Source organism: Pieris rapae, chromosome 10 (genome assembly GCF_905147795.1).
Source record: "Pieris rapae chromosome 10, ilPieRapa1.1, whole genome shotgun sequence".
NCBI lineage: Eukaryota > Metazoa > Arthropoda > Insecta > Lepidoptera > Pieridae > Pieris > Pieris rapae.
In genome coordinates, this window is record NC_059518.1 from 587,167 (window position 1) to 612,001 (window position 24,835).

The 24,835-nt window shown below is 30.8% G+C and overlaps 1 protein-coding gene across 3 annotated transcripts; it reads right to left on the reverse strand.

Annotated features, from left to right (window-relative positions):
* Positions 1-432: 432 nt before the first annotated feature.
* Positions 433-24,071, reverse strand: LOC110998194. Of its 3 annotated transcripts, none has more exons than XM_022266704.2 (5): positions 23,949-24,071; positions 5,383-5,456; positions 3,373-3,557; positions 2,594-2,942; positions 433-1,938 (listed from the first exon to the last, which is right to left on the reverse strand). In XM_022266704.2, the coding sequence occupies exons 2-5, from the start codon at positions 5,404-5,406 to the stop codon at positions 1,882-1,884; spliced, it is 615 nt and encodes a 204-aa protein (XP_022122396.2). In that variant the 5' UTR covers positions 5,407-5,456; positions 23,949-24,071; the 3' UTR covers positions 433-1,881. The 3 variants fall into 3 exon arrangements, with proteins under 3 accessions (XP_022122396.2, XP_045485815.1, XP_045485814.1); XM_045629859.1 differs by having other exon boundaries at positions 5,383-5,451; positions 23,949-24,059; XM_045629858.1 differs by lacking the exon at positions 23,949-24,071 and adding an exon at positions 22,914-22,936.
* Positions 24,072-24,835: the final 764 nt, after the last annotated feature.

Here is a 24,835-nt window from a genome sequence, read left to right on the forward strand (position 1 = left end):
CAGCGTATTTAGGACATTAAAATGGTAAGTTTTCATCAAATTTCGTGGATTTTTTTTGTAAAAGAAAAACACCAAAAACCGTTAATTACCGTTGTGAATTAATGTGAAAAAGTTTTTGATCTTTTTATTTTCTAGAACTGCCATTTGTGCTGCTTGTTTTTTCCGTAAGACTTTACAGAACTCACCCCCTTCCCCTTTCCGACGTCAGATCACCCGTAAAATATTTTTCCTTTCATTTTTATAATATTCTCCCATTGGTTTTCATCCTACTATTTTTTTTATTGTAAAAATTATGTACCCTGGTCTATTATGCTGTAATTAGATTGTTTTTAAATGGTAAATGTATTTATTTTTCTCCGTCTTATCAAATACTTTACAGTTATGTGCACGGCACTGCACACACATTGGTAATTATAAAAAATAAAAGATGTCTTATAAGACATAAAAATTTATTATACATATTTACAATATCTTAAATTATAAACATTTCATAAATCTATCGTAGATATAACAATAACTAAGGGAATTAACTTAAACATTGAATAACTTTTACAAATGTATTTTAAACGAGAACATTATACTAGAATTTGTTACGGTTCGTGATCAAACTCAACAATACATCATTTCCGTAACGACATTTTTTTCGTCAATTTTAGAAATTATTAATGGCTATTACGGAACATCATTACTATCACATCATGTAAGATATTACATAATTAAAATGCGTATTTTCGTGTGTAGAATTTTGAAATAATTTTAATTACGTTTTTGTGATCGCATATAACTTTGAAAATAGTTTTTGTTGTCACTATACTATAAAAGTCAGTTAATTCAATGCCAAAATAATAAATTGCTTGAATTTCCCGGCTACACCTAAAATAGGTATGAAATTAACGACAACAATACTAATTGATTTATCGTAAGTAATATTAACGTATTCGTAATAGACATGTACTCACCGAACAGATAAAGAAGAATGAAGAAAGAGAAAGAAGAATAACACCAAGTAACGAACATGTATGATCATAGCTACAATTTTAACCTGTAACACAAGGCCCTTCCCATCTTACTTGTGTACTAATTATTATTAATTTCGCATGTACCCATTATACATAACAGAAGCAATATCTATTGAATACATATATATAAACAAATTCTCCATAAAACATAAGATTTCAATTTCAACGGATTTTTGCTTACGAATTAATTTTTATATTTATGACGAAAATGCTTGGATATCTTTAAAATTTAGTTAATGATTAATTTTATTATCTGGCACATTTATTTTACGCTAAATATTCTACAACATCACAGTACTTAAAATTATATTTTTCATGCCACATTGCCTAAACGGTTTCACATAATATTTTGAGAATAATATTTGTGTTAAATCACAAATATATAAAAGGAATTTATTTTTCGGATAATACGTTTAAAATGTCTGGCTCGAAAATTGCGAAATTTATTAGATTACTGAATGTTACATACATTTTTCTGGTGCTGCTCATAGTTTATTGTACGTTTGTTTACTTATTACACCACATGATTAATTTAATTAAGTGTTTCTTGCCAGAGTTTTCACTGATATCAGAAAGGTATTATATACTCGTTTTGTTGATATTATCTATTGCTCTAACGTCTATGTTAACACTTTATTGCATGACAATGGAATCTTTTTAAAGTAATATTTTTTGCTTTGTACTCGAATGTAACATCATGTACAACATATATCACGCATATATTACACATTTCTCAATATTCTAAAATGTAAAAAAAATATTGTTATTTACAACTATATGTGAAAGCATATATTATCCTGTTTCGAAATGACAGAATGCGAGGATAATGCGATGTTTTTAAGCTTAAAAGTTTAAGGTACTATTAATGTCGAGGTTGAACATACGCCGGCCATTGCCACTGGTACACTGGAACTGTGGACTAAAAGAAACAATGATTTATTACATTTGAGACTTAATTATTTGCTGGAAAACAAAGGAAATTGTTAATTTCCTATATAATTTCTCACCAAAAACAGTAAACATTTGGTAATCGGTTTTTAATGGCGATCGCTTTGGAAGCCACATCAGGACCACGTTTATTGTAATATAAAGGAACATTTTAGAAGAACAAATCGGAAACATGTAACATTGTGCAATCAGTATCGCAATACAGCGAGGAAATTCTGCCATCTTAAAAGGTACACTGCCATAGGTTATATTTGTTTAATTTAATTATTATATTATTATATAGGTTAAGAATATTGTAAATACTGTTATTTTCATTTCTAAAATTTTAATATATCCTTAATTTAATAAGTTGTATTAAGTAATTAAGTTTTATTTACTAACATTGCTATGGAACCTTGTTTTCCGAAATAAACAATTAAAATAAATTAATTGTTTGTTAGGCAGTTATCGGATCAAATTTGTAAGGAAATATTTAAGTAATAAAATATGAATAGTTGTAAAAATATTGTACGTATTGTTAGCTATTTTTTTAATTTTATTTAGGTTATTTTCAAATAATTTGATAATACATTAAATTTTTATCACAAAGCCAATCTTATTATTAGAGAAATATAGTATTTTTATACCTCCAAAGTGTTCCTAAGAGTTCGTCTCACGGCGTCCTTTTCATATTTCCACAATAGATCACTAGACGAATCTCTCGCGCTTTCCACGTGGTTGGTTTCCACCTGATTATTTCTTGCGTCTTCTTGCCTGTAGTCTTTCTTCTGCCAATCATAGGTGGGCGCAAAGTACCGAAGACCGAATCCGGGCAGCGCTTGAGAGCTTAGTACTTGCGAAGGGTTGTATTCATTTGTTTTAGGTTGGCTGGGTGCATACAAGTTAACAAAACGTTGGGCGTTGTTGATCGGTGGCTGCGTCGTTGGTGCGTTAAAGAAAATCTGAGTATAGGTCTGTTTGGGAATGAAGGGTCGCCTGCAAATCAATTATTTATTTAAATAAATCAATCAATGTCAAGTCTAATTAAATTGATGACGTAATAACGAATAACCAGCATAAAAATAGGCCTCAGATTTCTGTATGTGTTTCCTGATCGAATAGGCAAGCAATTGATCAACCTTCTGCCCCTGACCCATCGACTTTTGGGTCTTAGGAATACCGGATTCCTCACGATGTTTTCCTTCACCATACGAGAGAGTGTTAAATGGGCACATGGACAAAATCTATTGGTTCACAGCCGGGGATCGAACCTACGACCCCAGGGATGAGAGTTGCCCGCTGACGTAACTATACATTTATAAGATTTTTTTGAATGGTGTATTTTCTTCCTATAGTATGTAAATCTATATTATATAAATATATTATCATTATAATAGTATATACTTATATGTTATGAATATAATACCAATGAGCGTTAGGGTCCGGTGCGTCATTAGTCCGTTCCTCCCAGACTGGCGCCGGAACATGGATGACCCGAGGCGCGGCGGTCGGTGGCTCCGGCGTGGGAGGTTCAATTGGACCACCCTTCGTGCCGAACTTCACCATGATCGCCTGCACGCTACACGCGTACAATGCCAGGCAAGTCAACAACTGTAACATATGCCTTAATGAATGCTATATAAAACGAATAGCAGATAAACCATTAAAACATTTTTCTAAAAATTAAGTTTTGGTGTGAACCACCCGTATTGTGTGGATGGAAGAATTTGCCTGATCCTGAATGCAATGGCGCCAATTTCTTGAATATGCCTCGTAATTGACGTACAAAATTTGTGATGTCATATTTTCAATTAATTTTATGCATACAGTTTTTCTAGAACTTATAAATAAATGAAACTTATACATAAATGATACAATTAGAGACAGTAATGGACTCTTCCTAATTGTTTATTAATTTACTAACAAATATAGGTATATTACGATACTGAATAATACAATTTGGTCATAGTTCCAGATCACTCACAAAAGATAAACTATACAAATTACCATGATAACCTGCTCTAATATTAATTCGCAACACGTTGAAATACATTTTCAAGACAGAAACTAAATGATGCTTTTAAACAATCGACTTGAAAAATATCTATTCAAAACAAAAGGTCAAATCTCAGTTATCTTGCCAATTATTATTAAAACGTATTCAAAGAGGTTATTTTACGGTAGATTTAATAAAATATTGCTTAAATTTATGATTCATTCTCTGTTTACGCAAGTTTCGCGGTGTTTTGGTTGTACACTATTAAATGATGTTATTCTAGAAGTAGACGCACGTGGATCCAGAGGTGGTGAATTCTATGTATATGCATCAATTTGAGGGGAAAAATTGATAGGAAATCCCCGCGGCCAAATTGACGATGTGTGTTTGCCACATAACACTGATTACCTTCTTATAAAGATAAATTATCAATCTAAGAAGATAAAATATATCTTAATGCTTATTTAAACTATTTCAGGTACAAAACAACAAGAAGTTGCAAGCACTGATCGAGTTTTAGTAAAAACTATTTTATTTAAAAAAATCTTTGATGACAGATAAAAAATACAATAATAATTTATTTTTTCAAGCAGACAATAATAAGTCTGAAATATTAAAGAAGTAGGTTATATTTAAGTATTAAATCGTAAAATTAAAAAGGGCACATATAGTCCAATACAATGACCCATGCTAAGGGCAATGTTACCGCCAGCATGCTATTTATTGTTGTTCTAAATTCAAAAATCTATGTACACACATCTGTATACATATAGATATATAGATATAACAACAATCACCATTGTTTTTGAGTAGTTAGCACATCGGAGGAGAATTGTGGATTTGCAACGACGTTATTAAATTCAACATTTTATCTAAATCTTGATGAATCTATTAAGTTATCTAATAATGCGTTGCCAAATTTTGTTCTGTGGAAATAGGTTTATTTGTTCATAATTAATTTGATGTGCTGATTCGTTGCATTCAAATTCACATGTACTTAATGGAGATAACTTTAATTGCAATTAGTTAAAAAGGTAAATTAGCAATTAACCTTTGTTTATTATAAATAGTATTTAATATTTTCTTAAATCTTGTGTACTACACTAGCATATTCATTCATCACAGATATATTTTCGGGCTTAAAAATATATTTTTTATAAACAAAACAAAGCCTTCTTGAGGTCAATCCGTACTAAGTACTAAATATTTATTTAGTAATGTGTTAATTGCAGTAACAAGCAAGATATGGGCCACACGACCTCGGGGTTCATCGCACTTGTAACTAATGAAATATTTGAAGTAAAATTCAGAAGTAGGGTTCTATATATAATAAATCATATTTGTAGGAATTACGTGATGATATTGGATAAAACAATGTAGCAAAGAGCGACATCCATATTCTGATATTGTACGGAATTTTATTACTTATATGTATATTACCTGCAATTTTAAAGACGACTGCATGTTTTATTTTGCTCTTCTAGATTACCGCTTCATTAAATCCTTGACCTGTCCTGAAACAAACGAAAACAATATATTACTATTGGCACTAAACACAAAATTAAACTATACTTTTTAAATACATTTATAGACATTCTTCATAATATATTGCATTATTTTAAATCATACCGCATGACACTAAAAGTGTTATTCGCTGTCATAATTGTCTACAACCAGTCAGCCACCAGTCACGAAGTTGTTGAAAGGTTTTGACAGTTGCATTATTGCATGTTTCTTAATTTTATTATTATTCTGGCATAGAACTTAGAACTATATAAAATGAGATATTATTCACACTACAAATGGATGTGTTAAGAACAAACTATAAGTTATTAATACTTATATTGAAAATCGGATAGATTTGTATGTTAGGAACCTTATGCATTATGTGAAAAAAGAAAAGGCGTGTATAGTTATAATATAATGGTATATTTGAATCAGGAAATAAAGCTACTTAAAGCGGAAATTAACATAACACTGACATTTAAATGTAGTGTTATTGAATTTAGAACATTGGGTAATTCTATATTTGTTAGTATATTTGACATCATATAATAGAAATAGATTACATGATTTTCTTTGGTTCATGTACAATGTAACTAAACTTTATTTTCTAAAGCGATATAAAAATTAGTAAGCACAGTGTAATATTTTTTTTATTACGGATGTTAAAGATATTAATAATATACTAGTAATCTAATATGCAATATTTTATCGCGATAGTTAATTTTTATAGCTACTTAATGTGTTGAAATCGACAGCGGTACTATTTTAAAGATGACAAGAATTTATGCAATATACCAAAGACTTTCGCATCAAATAAAGGCTTTCAAGATGGCTTTGGAGGACGTCTGTTTGCATACATTAAACTTGTGATGAAACTATGCCTCTGATCGAATTAATTATCATTTTATAGTAACTCATTTGTATATGAATGCAAAAGACATAAATGTAGCGACATTAAGTTGAATTAATGCGTATTAGCTACCTAACGCCTGCATGTTTGTTAGGCGATCTATGGTTTTTGTTTTTTTTTTCTTATGTAATAGGACATGGAAACTCACATTTATTGCAAGAAGTGCGATGCCGGCCTTTTAAAAGTTGGTACGCTCTTTTCTTAAAGTCCAATTGGTTCTTATAAATTAGAACACTTTTTTTTTGTACTTATATTCTGTTGAATTGTATTTTTGATTAACGATACGGAATAGTGATTTTGTTTTTATAAATCAGGTGATAAAATTTTTGATAAGTTGATTTGAGACTGCTATTATATAATCATATGTTTATTTGACTTTTCGTTTTTACATCATTTTTTTCTAAGTAGCTTATATAATAAGGCTTTTTATTTTAGAGCTGATGAGTAAATGTGATTATTATAAAATAAATAAATTGAGCCTAAAAACTTCAGTGATTCATCGAAGATCAAATTGACGGTAGTTACAGACAAAAACAAATTTGGGAAAATAAATGTATGTTACTGTTAACAAATTACAGATATACTTGTACAGTCCAAACCAAAAATGCAAAATCAAATATATCTATGTATCGTTCAAGTTGGTGAGATGGTCCGATTTCAGTGATTTCAGTGTAAAATTGCTGGGAACAGCTGTGAATCTGCACTTACTTCTTAGAGCCTCATCTTATACATAACATATACAAGGTAGTAGGTTCGATCCCTGACTATCAACCAATGGACGTGTGTCAGACACAACAGGCTCATCCCCTACTTGCCTATAAGATTTACAAGTGATCGTGAAACAGTTTCTAGAAATCTGAGGCCAGATCTAAAAAGCGTTGTAGCGCCACTGATTTATTTATTTAAATATTAACTAATCAATGTTCATCTTATAGTCCCTCCTTTAAATTTATTGTTTCTCAGGAATTATTATTAAAATACCATGACTTTTGGTATCGCCTTTTAGTAACAAATATATCTCTACAAATCTAGACTTCTCAGATGCCTTCTAAATACTTGGCAATGACGAAGGTTTGATGGGGCATTGTATTATTATCTTGATCAAAACTATTAAATTATTACGTTGATGTTGTTTCCAATATAACAGTTAACTGTGTCAACAATTTGTCATTCCGAAACGGTAAGCAATTGAAATATCGCTTTGTGATTTACTAATATTTAATTCAGATGCAATCACCGTTTGAGCAAATGTAAAATGCGCAAATAGACATAAACTCTATAGATTCACAGCGGGAGATCGAATCTACGACCTCAGAAATGAAATGCATGGTCAAACTGGCTTCATCCAGTGCAAACAATCGTAGTATTGTTTGTATGTGTTTATATATTTTTATGTTTCTTTCGTCTTATATGTGCTACATACAAAGAGGGTTATTTTTATATAAACTCTTTTTTTGAGCAAAATATTCTATACTATCAAACTAACACTAAAAAACTACATTTAAGGTACTTATCCTTGATGTCCCATAGTCTTCCGATTCCTGGCTAATGTTTTTATTGTGAAACTAAAACATTATCACATTTAAATCTATACTTTATATATTATAATGAAATAAAGCTACCAAGTTTTCTACTTTTCATATTATTAAAATACCCATTAAGATTTCATTACGGTGAATGCAATGAATTACTCAAAAATTGTCGAAATATGTTCATAATTATTATTTTAACTAAGCTGTTCTAAATTATATGAAATGCAGTTTTAATATGTGATATTTTGTAATGATGGCAGATAAGATGTTTTTGATATTAAATACTATAACTGTACATAAACACTGCTTGCATAACTAAATTATGCGTTAGAACAAAACAACTCGTTGTGCTTGATTTAGATTTCTTGATGTCTCGCCGATTTGTCCAACAATATTTTTCTTAAATCTTCTTAAACATCTTCTTAAATCTTATTTTTATAGTTAACACCTATGCCACTGGAATAAATGAAGACTGTTTGCAGTTCACAACTGTGCCATGTGGATATAAAATCAGTCGTGCTACAACCTTTTTAGGACCGGGCCGCAGACTGTTGTATCTGTTTTATGGTCATTTGTAAATCTAATAGGCAAGGTGATCAGCCTCCTGTGCCTGACGTCGTCGATTTTTGGGTCTAAAGCGAGTCGGTTTCCTAAAGATGTTTTTCTTCACCGTTCCCGTGAATTTAAAATGCGCATATCGAAAGAAAGCCAATTGGTACCCAGCCGGGGCTCTAGCCTATGACCTCAGAGACGAGAGACGAACGTTAAAGCCACTAGACCAACACTGCCACGTGAAAACGGAAAGTATTCAAAAAGATTCAAAAAGTTCCATACCACGCTTAAGGAGTTCACAACATTCCGAACGATTCGGTCTCCAAATAAATACCACATTCCGTAGCCTTCATGAAGACAGAAATATGACTTTAATGATGTGAAATAGGACGTAGGAGATCTAATTGGCAGGCTACGCCATATTAGATACAAATCGTAATCGATATAATCACGGCACATCAATTATCGCACAGCCGGCTCTTAATATGCAGATGTTGCTCTGCCATTCGTAGTTATATGCCCCTAAACGTGTGGAGGAATCGAATTCTTACATTCTTGCTGCGTCTGTAATAAATATCATATGTCGGTAATGTATTTGCGTTGTGAAATTCTTTTTGATGCCAACTAATTCGCATGTTTCTCCAAGGGAATGAACGTGTACTATTTGAATAACTAGGCTTATATGCAGTTTATTGTGTAATAATATTCTTATATATTAGCGAGCGACCAAATATAAAATTCAATTTAAATTCAAGTATTTAAGCTAAGTTTGAGTACTGGCTTAGTGTATTGGTACGTTAATGAAGGAATTATGTTCTCCTCCCAATTTCTTTTAGTTCCAGTTAGTTTTATTTTGTTGTGTAAAATATCATTTGGTACCACGTCCTAAATAACAATGTCAAGTAATATTAGTTTCTAGTTTTTTTTTATCTAACAAGAGGAAAATGGACAGTAGGCTCATCTGATGATAAGAGAGACCGCCGCTCATGGACACTCACATGGCGAGAAGGCTCGCAAGTGCATTGCCATTTAAAAATTGGTATGTTTTTGACGGACCCTAAGTCGAATTAGTTCGAAAATACTTCTTCGTGAAGCTGGTAGTCGTGGTATGAAAAACCTGCCTTAAGAAACTCACTTGAGGAACGAGAAGAGTTCACCTGATCATATATTCTTTGTCAGATAATGAACGCATTTTTTACACCTACACAACATTAATTGAATACGCATGTCTCAGAATTAATTATAATTTTGATTCAAATAGCAACCAGTATGGTAATGTCCTTTATACATGTATTATAATCTAAGATAATAAAACAATGTACATTGTACAATATGAAATATTTATAATTTAATTTTTATATATATCTATAATGATGATACAACTTCTCATGAACAGACTGCTTCGGATGTATTGCCGGAATAAGTGCAGAGAATTTTCTTTTAAGACCTGAGACAAATCAGTTTAAATATTTTCGATGGGCCCGAACCCAATAATTAATTCACTATTTTAGATTGTTTTGAATCTCTTATAAAGGCTTCCTCCAATTAGCTCAATCTATTAATAATGTTGAGCATTTTTCTTCCAATCTTGTCCAACTGCATTAACATTAAATTTATATAAAAGCCCTCGACAAAAGCAATATTGCTGCATCATTTCAAATAAAATTAATTGCAGCTCCTCTTCTAGAAAAATCGCCCTTCCATTTTCCTGCCTACAAGACTCGTGATCGTGCTTTGTTTCACATTCCTCAGATCTACATCAACTTTGTTTTGTACAAAAAAGCAGTTTTATATCGCGCAGCCTATAATGTTTTCCATCATTTATCTATACATAAAAATTTATTAATTATCATACATGCTAGCTATAGCATTACATACAATACAATTTGAAGTCTAGAGCTCTAAATCTGGGTCTAGAATGATGACTTGTATGTTGTTATTGCGGCACGAAAAAGCAGTAATTTTTATAATTACAGTACTGGGAAAGACACTACTTACTACTAATTATATTTACATTGCATTTACGTCGTAAATTATATCAATTGTAGAAAATAGTAATTCCATTTGTTATTATTTCGGTAATAAGGTTTCCAGGGAAGGTATTCTGCTACTACTTATATACAACTTAAAAAAACTTTGTCACTCAAACCACATTGACCACGTTGAAATACAGCCAAAAAAGCACTCAGGCATACCAACTTAGGTTGTTACAACTTAACAAGGCCATGTTGAATACTTAGTTTATAATTAAAATTATGTACAATAACACAATCATTAGTAAAAGTTTCCGAGAATAGATACTTGGTAAATCCATTCCACTAATGCAGTCCCTGTTTTTTATGCCACTAGGTTTAGCTAATACCTAGCTATTCTGATATACATTATACACATTAATATACCACTTAAGCCTGTGGTTTGTAATAGATTTGGTCTTTTAATAGATTTGTGTTACAAAAATCTACTATCTATTACTTCTTATCGGTCAATTAATATTGACCAATACATCATCAATTCCAGGAAATATAAAATGCCAGCCAACAAAAACAGCAAGACGCTAAAAGCATTGATATTTACATTATACATTTAAATCGTAGATTATGAACTGGTCATTGAACAAGTGCAATTACAAATTGCCACGTAATAAATTTGTGTTAACACTTTTTGCTGCACTTTTATTTATAGCAATAACTGAAACTGAAAAGGCCAGAACTAAAAAATAATAGGAAGCTTAATGTAAACTTATGAGTGTATATTGTATTAATATAATTATATATAGTAATTCTAAATATAATAAAATAGAATATCAGTTCTCTTATCACAGAACAGACGAGAACTAGCAAGAAACTCTTTGTTACTCACACGACATTTTGTTTTACAAAATCCGTATGAGAAGATCTCTACGTTCTTAAAGTTCACACTCTTATAAATCATGTAATTAAGTTATCAACAGTCATAGTAATTCATTTGTAAGCAATTTATGATCGCCAACGCACCCGCTTTTAATGTTATAACAAAAAGCCCAAGGGTGTTTTTTGTTTTAATTAAACGGCTATAAAAACTGTACTTTATGACATCATTTAGAACAAGACGTTTAGATTCACATTGCAAGGGCAAAATATACATTTAGAAGACTCGCTGACCGTGATTCCGTGAATAAAATAAACATTTATCATGTAAATAGCTCTTTCCACAATATTGTTATTTTTTTTGGGTTCACTGCCTAAAGTCAAGAGGATTCTCTATTACGAGGGCGATTGGTACATCTTGATAACAATATATAGGACTATTAGTTAGTAAACTATATTGATGGTATATATTTTAAATAATTTAATGTTTATATTACAATTTTATTACGATACTTAACATATTTAGCCTATGTTATATACCTATATTATATTTAGATCTCCAAAATCTTACACATAATAGTTATAGTGATTATATGTATTTGTATTAAAATACAAAAAAATTACTTACACTCGTTGTTTTAAAAATATACTTTCGCCATTTGAATTAATTAATGTTCTTGTATTATCACCAATATTAGACAGGAATACTTTACATTCCAGTACTTATATGTTAAATTAGCATTGTAATATACGACTTGTCTTGTATAAATATTAAATATTACCTGGTTCTTATGTAAAAACAATTGTGATACATAATCGCCTTGAATCTCAATGTGGTGCATAATGTATCAAGATTGCAAAGGACATGTTCATCTTATAAGTAAATTGTAATAAAAGTAAATTATACAACTCTTTGTTGGATCTGTGTTAGACCAGTTTTTTTATTTTTTTTATGGAACAGAGGAGAAACTTGATAGATGATTTTAAAACATATACGATGCCTTGCGAGACTTGGTTTTTTACAAGATTAAAATACTACAGCATAGTTTAATATATTCGGTTTTTATTCAAATTTTATTAAATTATATTCTATTGAACAAAAAACTGGAGGTCAATAACCGATGAATAACCGTGAATTGCGTAACTCTATAATTGTATATATTCTGCTCTTTTTAACTTCTCTATGTTTTCACCAACTTAGCGATATATATAATATAGTAAAGTATATATTTATTTAAAAATTTCTGCAATGAGAAACAATGCGAAGTAATTTATAATATAGGTACACTTAAGAGCCTTACTTCTATGGCATAATTGTTTAAGCTCAAGATTCTGAGTGCAAGAGACTCAGTAAGACTCCCGTATTTTAAAAATTCATAGAAATACTAGTCTTATTACTTTAAATACACGTGTGTTATTATAGTTGTTATAATGCTTTGTTTTAACCATGCACTTGTAATGAAAGCATGGTTGTGTTATGGTTACTCCGTGACTTTGTGATTAATGTGTAAATGGGAATGATATAAATATATTTATTTCATCAAAAAACTGATAAATCTCTAATCATCAGCTATAGGAGCTATGCAATGAGATACCAATTGGCTGGTATCCAGAAATGGAAACGTTGCCGCCCAAAACAATCTTAGCAACGAAGCATCACTGCAGAGGCAAAAGAAGCTGGAATGACGTGGGTTGAAATTAAGAGAGCGGCCCAGAACTGATGGGGCTGGTTTTCTACGCTAGTTGCCCTCTGCCCCACTTGGGGGACAAAGGACTTTCAAGTCAACTATAACCGGAAAAATATCGTAACACGTATAGTAACAGACAAACACAAGCCTTAAAAGGCTAGTGGTCGAAGACCAGTAGGTAAGTCTAGGTACTGCTGGATTGACAGAGTGGAGGAGCCTGCTGCAGCTGAATGCAATTGGCGGGAGGTGGCACAGGACAGGTAGCTCTGAAAGCCGATCGAAGAGCCAGCGAAGTATGTGCTGATCCTGATATGTATTATTCAATTTAAATTGTTACCCAATCATTTGGTCATAGAGGTCAAGTAAGATTACGTGTAGTAGAAGCACGATTGTTTATTATTTAACGGTATCGAACACGACGAAACACGTGCAACTAACTTGCCGACTCATCACTTACCTCGCTTTAATTAAAGGCTCACGCTCCTTATAAAATTGTGCAATGGACTTAATTCTATGCTGAGTACGCACTACGGTACACGCATTATAATCACTTAAACGAAGTAGTCTTCTCGACATTGAATATCAACTATTTTTGAAAATATCCAAATTAAAAAAAGTATTGCAAAATATGTTGCTAAGGGCCAAACTCGAATACAAATTCAGGTATGGAGGTAGGTTTTTATAGAGCGAAAAATTGGACACTATAAAAAATAATATACTTTTTTAGTAGGGCATATTCCGGAAAAGCGTTCCATGTACCATAATATTAAATTGGTACGGAGCTACTAATAGATAGCTTAGTAAAATTATATGAAGGCGAAATGAAGTATGCCCCGGCATCTTCTATTCTAATTAAAAATTTTAATAATATTTTTTAGGTTTTCCTTAGCGTATGATTTTCTATAGGACCGATGCATGCACGATTAAAACTTTTAAGTCTTCCATACAAAAATCTATTGAAACTATTTGTATTGACAATTTCGTCAATACAAATAGTTTCAAATCGTGAATGGACGTTTTTGAATAGTCTTAACCAAACGTTCGTTAACCTATCGATCAATGATTAAAAATGACTATGACATTTAACCTGAACAATAACACAATTCGCGTTTAATTGCTGCAAAGAATCACAGTGCGGCCGCTCTCCAGCACTTAGTAAATATTTCACGCTATCTCCATCTACGGGCCAAAGGTCAAATAGATTTGCAATCGTATAGGCTCAATTATCCATGTTTTGTAATATTATACCTAAGAGAATGCTTAAATGTATTGCATGACTGTAACTCATCCCGAACCTATCACGACACTCTTGAAATCTTGCGAAATGAACGCGGAATTACAAATAGGCTTAATAGATGTGATCGGATTTTATTTTTGTAGTACATTTTTTAAAGATACTGAGTCAAGCATGCATTTCCATATTTATTTATTTGGATCATTGGGAAATGAATCACATAATATATTTCATTGGAATTCCTGGCTGAACAAAACAACCTAAATAAAATTATAAAAACCAAGGAGAAGGTTATGTTAAGTACTTTATGTTTCTAGGATATCCTTATGTAATCGTTTACAGTCACACCACCATCTGTCCTTTATTTAATTAATTATATGATGAATTAACACAACCCATTACCCATATCGTCCAACAAAAGCAGGCAAATATTCAAATTTATCGATTCGACACCTGAAATAAACAAGTATTGCCCTCTTGAAGTTTTACGATATGTAATGTCTATCGCGTTTAAATAAATCACTATATTGCATTACAACGTAATCTGGGCTTAAGATTCGCCACACGTTCCTCTTCTGGCTTTACGCAATGACTTATATTTGGGGCTAAAAGTTTATCGTGATAAAGGCTTGCGCAATAGATTTCAGAAACAAAAGAAAGTTATGGAATGATCGAAGGGCACCGATACACAATGTGTTTATGACAAAAAGATGTAAGCGAATTTTTCAGCCAATCATTAAATGTTATCTTTATTTATTTAGGTATTATTCGTACAATTCTAATAATAAACTCATAAAAAATTGAAATAAACATTAAAACACAAAATATTGTAAACACAAAACTTTTTTTAAATAATGAAGAATACTACTGTGTTTAGAAGTATGTTTAATTATATGTACAATTATAGAATTAAATCGATCCATGGTTATTGTAGATTTTAACCAACCAAATACATCAAAAAGCATTTTAATATTATAATTTTAGCTAATAATAAATTACGATGATAACGAATGTATTTTTATAGTTATCTATCGGACAAAACTATTACTATGTAAAAATGTGAAACAGCAAATAGAATATATCGTAACCATTTAATATATTTTGAAACAGAAAATACAGGCATATGTTAACATTGTTTTTTTTTTCTGTTTGCGCATTTAACATTCACTCGAACAGTGAAAGAAAGCAACGTGAGGAAACAAATACAGAAATCTGAGGCCCGACATAAAAAGGTGACAACACCGATTTTTAGTAATACAAGTAAATATTTTGTATTACTTGGATGAAATAGAAACAATGTAATGAGGAATTTATTTGATTTAATAGACCTCTGCATTACAAGGTTTGAGCAATTTTGCGTGTCGTCTTCCAATTAGCATATAATGGATACTTGAGGCATTCTGTGCAATACAAGAATTAGAGCGCCGTTGATTTGAACACAATGATTAAGTAATACTTTGGACATCGTAAACCATTTACAAATTAATGTAGATTGTCCCAATAGTGTATAATTCTTATTTATTACAGATTTCATAACGAGATTAGGCACGGAAAGGAGCCAACAAAGGGCTTCTACTAGAGCTATCAATACTGGAACCGTATGATCTTTGTATCATCCGCGTGTTACGTCTGTATATGTATCTAGTTCTCTTGCTAGATACATATACAGACAAACATACAAAAATATAAAAAGCGTGCCGGTGACTACACGCATGTAGAATATATAATATAGACCCTTTCCCATATTCATGGAACCAACAACAGAGCTGGTGCGGCTTGTGATGCGGCTGAAACAGCTAAAGTCTGCAAATCCAGGGGCTCTGAATTAGTTTTAGTGCCATTCGGTGTCGAGACCCTGGGTCCTAGCGCGATAAAGCTTTTTAGGGAATTATCAAAAAGGTTAGTCGACATTACAGGACAACGAAGAGCTGGCAGCTACCTCGCACAAATAAATAGTCTAGCTATTCAAAGGGGGAACGCTGCCAGTATCTTCGGAACCTTGACTAAAGTGACTCCTTTTAATAATATATTTTAATTATTAAATTTTAAGGTTAGTTATTAGGTATATTTTTATGTATTATGTTATTTATTTTGAATAAATGTGAGGATAATTCTTTAATAAAAACAATAGTACATTGTATTTATTTAACATCAATACAATGTAATAACTTTAACTCATTGAAAATATTCCTATTCTCTCTCTTACCGGTTTCCAGCCTATTATAAAAATAGTCATACACTCATAGTATGACTCAGTGTTGCGCACATGCCAAAGAACACAGAGAAATATAGAATTGTAATTAAAGGTTATATATTTGTGTTGAATTTTCTCTTAATATAAAAATGAAGATTATTCTCATTGAAAACAAACATTATTTACCAATTTAGAGACAAACTCAGTCTTTTTAAAAATAATTTTTTTTATCAATTTTCTTCTGCCTCGTTACAAGCTATTACTTATACATATATATTAACAATTATTAATTTTAGTCATAGTTGCATTTTATTTTGTGTTTCTTTTTGTCAATTATTTATGCACTGTTTTTACTTTATCCTCTGTAGGCGTTTCTCTTTTTATTGTTCCATACTTGGGTGGCCTGGAAGAAATGAGGCAACAACAAGCGATTAGACCGCCCGTTGCCTAATAACTTATGTGACCAAATGTTTTTTTATATGTGTTTTATGGTATCGAACTATAAATAAATCAAAAGTAGATATATATGATTAGTGTAATGCCGGCAATGTGTGGGATTAAAGTTAAATTGAATGCTTGTATATATTTGGTTACGTTATATCTTAAAAATAAAATGTATACACCTGCATTATGTTAATTACTTTAGTATTGTTTTGTTTGTTTCTATGATTTACGTGTGTTTAATTAAACATCGTTAATTGCTCAGGGTTATTCAATAACACGCCTCATTCGACATTCGACTTCCTTGTTTCAGTTACAGTAAGGGTAATTATCTAAAGACAAGTTTACATTCATAACAGCAGTCTTAGAAATTTTCCAACTAATTGAGGTATATTCACTGTAACTTTTTAGTTCAGTAAGTAAATAATAATTTGGGTAAAAAAAACGTCCTTACGAGTCACTGAGGTCATCGACCCAAAACTTGGCAAAAAATTAATTATAGAATACTCTAAGTTTTTGCTAGTGCTAGTCAATTTTTTTGTTGTCATGTGTAGTAAATACTGTAAGAAATAAGGTAAATTTGTCGAATCACGGCTCCACCTTAAAACATATTTTCATCACTCTGCAAAGGTGTATGCAATCATGTGGCATGGGGCATAGTGCATGCTCTTTAACTCCATAGAAATTAATTAATACATCATGATTAGTGAAATGAATTAAACAAGGTAGAAATTAATCTTACCCAACCTGATCATAAACGCCACTTAGAATTAAAAAAATCCTAACCTATATTAATGTAATTCACTGGAAACTAAGGCACTTTACATGTATTATTATCAGTTTTTTTTTTTAATTTTTTAAGAGGTCCAAAAAGCTGTTTTAAGTTGTAGCCGTGATTCGAAAATTTACCATTGTTATAAGTATCTCGTAGGTACATATTAAAGCCACCAAATAAATCAATGTACTATAAGTTAGTTTAACTAATAGTTGAACGAGGGTCTATAAGATTTGGAGGTTAAGAGGTTATATTTGTAGTTTTATAACATCCCAATTTTTCTAACAGTCTTCACCAAGCCGAAAAAAATATTATTTCGCCGGGTATCATACCCACAGCTTCGCGTGGTTCGTCACGATCATTACCTATGCAACGAAGGCATTTTTTATATAAAAATGTCTATGACTATTTATGTATTTACAATGTATTATCTTAAGCGAGCTATTAAAGAATTACTTGATGTAGAATGCAGATGGTATCTCAGAATCTCGACAGGACGTGACTCACGAATTTCCTGTTTTACTCACTGCATGTGTCTAATATTAAAAAATATCTATAAGAAATATACTATCTTTCCATAGCATAAAGTTACTTAAGACAAGCCGCACATACACTTCTACTTGATAATTTCATGCGTTGAGGTCGGTGATAGACATGGACACTCATATTGTCGTTGCTGGCCTTTTAAGAATTGGTACGCTATTTTTATAAGATATTTTTGTCGAGTTGGTTCAGAAATACTTCAGTTCTGCTAGTTCTGCTTGGTTAAAGACGTCGTCGTGATACGGACTTTATTTCGCATTCAACCTTGATGTCCGATTATAAAACTTAGCTGCAGGTCCAAACATCTTATCTGTACACTCGCTTGAATATAAAATATATATTCCAACTCTAATTTTCAATTTTTGATCAAATTCTCGCCTCGTGTGTAAAAAACAGAAACCTATATTTTATCTTGCAAACGTTTTCTTATTTTTGCTAGGACAGATACAATTTTTTTTTCAGTTGAAATACTCGCTATGTTAATATTCGCCATGTAAACCAGAATTTCCGAAGAACTTAAAGGCAGGTTTTGATTAATAGATTGTACTATAACTATAACATAATATCTGAGCTTCATACGTCTGCGAGCGTCATACACATCGATGAATCTTTATAAATTTATTGCCCCTACAGTGTTGCTAAACTATGATTTAATATTATTATACATCGTGGGCTTAGGAAGACTTGTGTTGAAATTAAGTAAGATGTAACCGAGGAATTAGATTAGCCAATACTATTTCACTTGTTACAAATTTAAGGTGTATCTGTTTTGCATATTTATGTGGAAGTCCATTCAATAATCATGAGAAATCCTTTGAATTTGCGTGGCCTAATAGTACAACTAGCTAATTGGTTGTCAATCAATAGCGCGTTTAAACAAATGAATTGTTGAGTTCCTAGCTATTTAAAACTGAGGGAAATGCATATCCTAAATACGTTAATACACTTTATCACAAAGTTTCGCGTCATGTACCACAAGAGTCAATTTACTTTAGGGTCAAGTATGTCAAGATACATGCGTCCCAATTTTTAAAAGGCATCACATTTGCGAGCCTCTGGCATTGTGTCCATGTACGGTGATATTAGTTAACAACAGATAAGCCTCCTGCCCTTGTTCTATATAAAACATAAGCCGGTAACCCAAAAATCTATAAAAACATAATTTCATCTAAACCTAACGATGAAATATAGACAATTTGCAATATACAACTAACAGGTTTCAAATAAAAAAATATAATTTGAAAAGCCATTTCGCTGACAGTATCTAATTGCTCCAATAGGTACAAAATTTAATAAATATGAAAGCTCTTAATAAAATTACACGGTACTTCATTTTTATTTCTAAGCCACGAATCATCAATTAATATTGCGAAAATCGCATAAAAGTTTTAAAACTTTGTGCAACGTAATTTATTTAATAAAGTTTTATACTGTATAAACTAGAGTTGATAATTTGTAACTGAATTCTATAATTACACACACAATTTAATAAGTTCATTCTACTTTTTATACTAAACCGAGAGTATATTTTAAATTTCAGTGATTCCATTTGGTAGACGTCCTAGTTTCCAGTACTGCTTAAGATTATCTTTGTAATAAAGATGTTTCATCAGTCACCGTAAAAATTGAATAAAAAATTTACAATTTTAAATTTTTTGTGCAACCAATCCAAATGTCATGTACAACGACTGCGTTGTTACCTTTAGGAAGTACTAGTATGCGTATATCTTATCGTCGTAAGTTGTCATAAACGATTTTATATATAAGTATGAGAATGTCCACAATTCTCCTACAAAGTGTATACAGTGAAAGTGTACCAATTCCAGGATCCCGACAACGTTGTCCAACGTCATGTCTTTATCTACCTGTTGACGCAACCGACGCACTATCTGTTCCTCATTTAAATAACATTCTCTAGGATACTTTCCCATTACAGTGAAAAGCTTTCTTCCCATAAATGGTCGATGCTAAACGTGAGATATGAACAAAGGATTTGACAGCAGTGAAGGTATTTAGATGTTGTATAATAAACGTTCCTTATTTAAATAGACGGAAGTTTAGCTTATTTGTTTATTATATGCGTTTTTATTCTTAACATATTGATTCTGTCAGGATGAAATACGGAATTATTATCATGTTTGTAAAACCTTTAATCAACCTTCATAACAAAAACCCTTTTTAGGGAGATGAATCACGGGATACAATGTAGATTAAATGTATATAATTTAAATAATTAAGTGCATACAATAATTGTTTATTTTCAATCCATATTCAATTATTCAAATCGTTGAAACGATTGTCAAAATTTGATCACTTTGTTTCTCAATATCTAGACCGTGTTATTTATAGAAGGTTATTCGTTATATTATACTATTAGGATGTATTGAATAACACTATCGGCTTCTGTTAACAATTATATGTATTATTTTAGGTAAATTATATAATCACCAAGGTTATTTAAAAATATTTCGAAAGTTCCAGGAAATTTTGATGTATCATTTGTTTGTCGTATTACATTAAAAAACCCCACAATTGTTTGCGTTTGATTGTTTTAATTGTGTAAATTTATTTATTGAGTTCTGTCGTTTTTACGTGTAAATAAATCAAATTATTTAATCTACTACTTGCAAACAATACAGACTTTCGTCTCTTTTTGTCAAATTATATTATTTACGCTGTGATTAAAAAAAGGCAGATGTGTAGTTCAGACGATGCGGTTAGATTGATTGATATTTTATTAATAACTAATATTTTCGTGTGACATTATAAGTATCTGCGTTTTGAAATGTTTGTCGTCACACAAAAAGTTATCGGGAAAACCTCCTAAAACCTCAACATCAGATGGATGGTTATTTCTTATCTTTTTATTGCTTTTTCCTGTTAGACTTAAAAGATTTAAAAATAGAAGCTGCGGATAAAATCTTATATAAAGTATTCCCGTTATGAAAGTACCAAATATACGAGTAGCAATCACAACTAAAAATTGGATAATTAAGTGATATGGTAAATTACTTAATCTAGACAAGAGATTTTATACTTATAACCTCTTAATGAAACAAAAAAGTCTCTTGTATATATTAAGTTAATTTCAAATACGAATTCGTTAACGCACTCTAACCAACAAAGGGCGGGCAAAAGAGTTAAGTAAATTTATGTCTACAAGTAATCTACAGTTCAATGACCAATACCAGTTTTATAAATACATCATATTCAGTTTTTACTTGGCGAGTTTTTAATTAGCAAAAAGGTAGTTGATATTTAAGATACAACAAGACGTTCTAAATTCCTTGTTCTTTTTGTCCACATTCATTTTAATATTTTATATTTATTTCGTAATCCTACAGCTTACAAAAATTATAAATAATAGCAAACAATTATACTGAAAATATAGTCAGAGATGGAATACATAATATTTAAGTACAAAACGGTTCAAAAGTTTACATTAAGAAACAAAACCAAAAAAGAGATTTAATTAACTAAGTGATAATTTGGCTGTGTTGTGTGATGGTGTTAAAGTGAGGATAAGAATCTGAAGTGTATATCATGTATTACTATAAATTAAAAAGTATAATAGTAAAAGATTATGTATATGGATTGCGTGTATTAGAATATTTAGTAAATTACCAAAGAAAATATGATATAAAATCTTTTTTGAATAATATCAATTTGGCGCGATTTACCGAAATGCATAGATTAACATACGTTTTTAATTGTCCGTTGAGTTAACTGACAAAAAGTCTGCTTCATGTCAGTACCTATACTTAGTCTTTTGTAAATATTTTAATTTATTAATATTTAATGTATTTTGTTTTCTTGTATATGATGTAAATAGTTACCGCCTTAGAGTAATCTATAATGGTAGTTTATTTTATTTTTTAGTAAATTTGTAAGTAATTATACATATCTTAACTTATTATTATTATATTATTGTTATGTATTTAATAAAAGTATGTTTCTTATATCGGCTTCATGAAAATAAATATGACATTTGAATGAATATTTTTATACGGCTAATAGTGCGGATTTTTATAATTAATCAATCTAATATATCTTTTCGTTGCACATAATTAATTTATTTACTAAAATACAATAGGTAGTACTAATAAAACATTTAATATTGTCTAGAAAAATAGCCTATAAAAACTTGTGTTGGACGGAAGCTTATTTCAAATTATTTAGAGTAGAGAGTACGAAGTATAGAGAAGGAATAATTGAATAATTTGACAATTTATCAATTAAAAAACATTCAAAGCGCACCGATTTTAAATTGGATTAATTATTTTTTTATGCGGTTTTACGCAAGTTACTAAATGTTAATAGCTACACATTAATTTCCATTTTGAAATGCAAATTTGTTAATGAATTTGAAAGTCCGGATATTTTCTAAATAGGCATACTGCGATTTTTTAAATAACTTATTTAAAAGATTCATAAAATTTCGCATTGTTTATTAAATTATACGAAAGCACGACTTATTACCACCATATATTTTGACAAACACTATTATATTTGACTAATATTATATTTGACTAATAAATAAAATACTATTATTATATTTGACTAATATTTTTAGATTAACAATAATTTTATTGATATTCTTCTTATTTTAATTATATAGATTTTTAAAGATTGCTAAAATCTTAATGTATGTTATGTTACACTCAACATGTTTAAAATTGGTATGTATATAAAATATTTAAATAGTATAATTTAGTTTTAATAATTATTTTATGCATCTTAAATAACTCACCGTATTCTGCAACCACTAGGATTACACTAAAGTAACTACTTCTGTCAAACAATACATTATATACTTAGATCTCGGCAATTACATTGTTTTATGTGCTTCAGAAAAAACCCTTAATTACTTCCTTGATGCAGAGGATGAGCGATGACAAAAACTGTTAATTACATAACTTTTTGCTCCGTTACACAGTGTTTTAAATATTCTAAAAAGCAAAATATATAAATAAATTAAATCTTATCTAACTAGGTTGCTATTTATTTTTTTGTCGTTTTTTTCCGCAAGTTAATACTATAAATGATTCAAGATATTATTTTGTTGTATACTAATACGCTGGTTACACGAGAGATGCATTATTAAATATTTTTTTGCGAACTGAAAGTATCTAAACTGACTTTTTAATTAAAAATCATACTCAGTTACTGTATTAAACCATATTGTTGCATAAACTAAATAAATTGTTAAGGTAAGACAGCCAAGCATTTTATAACATTGTAGTTTATGATTAAGCTACATAGCTACTGGTATTTGTCTAGATACAAGATATTTTTATTTAAACGATACAATAGTCTAGTCACGTATTAGTGTGACAATATCAAAGACGCCGCTCTTTCGTTAATCTCGTTTGTTACAAGCTAAGTATACTGCGTGTATGGAAATAAAATGCAAGATTATGTCGATAAGTGTGCTATTCATGCTTATAAGTTCGAAATTCAAAAATTGCAAATATCAACGTTTTTTTTTTATTATAAGTGAAATAGTTTTTCCAAGTTTAAAAAAAGGCCTTAACATTAGGGAAATATAAGACCCATATGGAGCTATAATTTCATTTTGGGTATATCTTATTACAGTATAAATATTTGAGACATTCCAAATATAAACGTCTAACATTCAAATTTCTTCCATTCGAAATTTAAATTACGCCTACTGTCAAATTCAATCCTCAATTACCACAGGCAATCGACATAGATCCATCAAATACGTCACAGACAGCGAATTAATTTCAATTATAAGCTTCATAGTAAGAAAAACTCGACGCACCCTTAAACACCGGCGAACACAAATCACAAGTACACTGGACTAGCAACGAATGTGTCTTCCTCGACGCGCGAGCATCAACTGTTGTCCATCGCGCATGCTCTGCCATTCGCGTGATAACCGATAAAGATTTACGAAACAATAAGCTATAATAGCAAGTTACAGGGTCAGATAATCAAGAAAGTTGTGTCCTATGAACGTCAATCTCAATTTTAGAGGGCGAAATATGAAAAATAGACAAAAATTGAGAGGATATTCTTAATTCGTCTTTGTTGAGTTGTAAAGTCTTAATTAGGAGATAGATTGTACAAGTATGATAGATTAAAAACTTTTAACTGTAAAAAGGGAATAGGAAAGTTCGTGTTTGAGTATTCATAATATTATGACAACGTCGTTTTGAATAAGTGTATTAATTTAATAAAAATAAATCAGTGGCGTGGCTACAACTTCTTTAGGTCTTGGCCTCAGATTTCTGAATCTGTTTCATGATCATTTTTAAATCTAATAGGCAAGTTGGTGATCAGCCTCCAGTGGCTGACACACGCCATCGACTTTTTGGGTCTAAGACATGTTGGTTTTCTCGCGATGTTTTTCTTCACCGTTTGAGAGAAATAATGTTAAATGCGCACGTAGAAAGAAACTCCATTGGTGCACAGCCGGGGATCAAACCTACGACCTCAGGTATGAGAGTCGCACGTTGCAGCCACTAGGCCAACACTGCTCTAATAAAGTATTACATAATTTAATAATATTATTTTTTTCTTATTTTTTGCAAGATGACCACTCTTCGTAAAACATTTGAATCGCGTCTAATCGCTTATATCTTATTTAATTTTCATCACCAAGAAATCTTCACGCACCGTCTACTTTGAAAAGATGACAACCGTAAC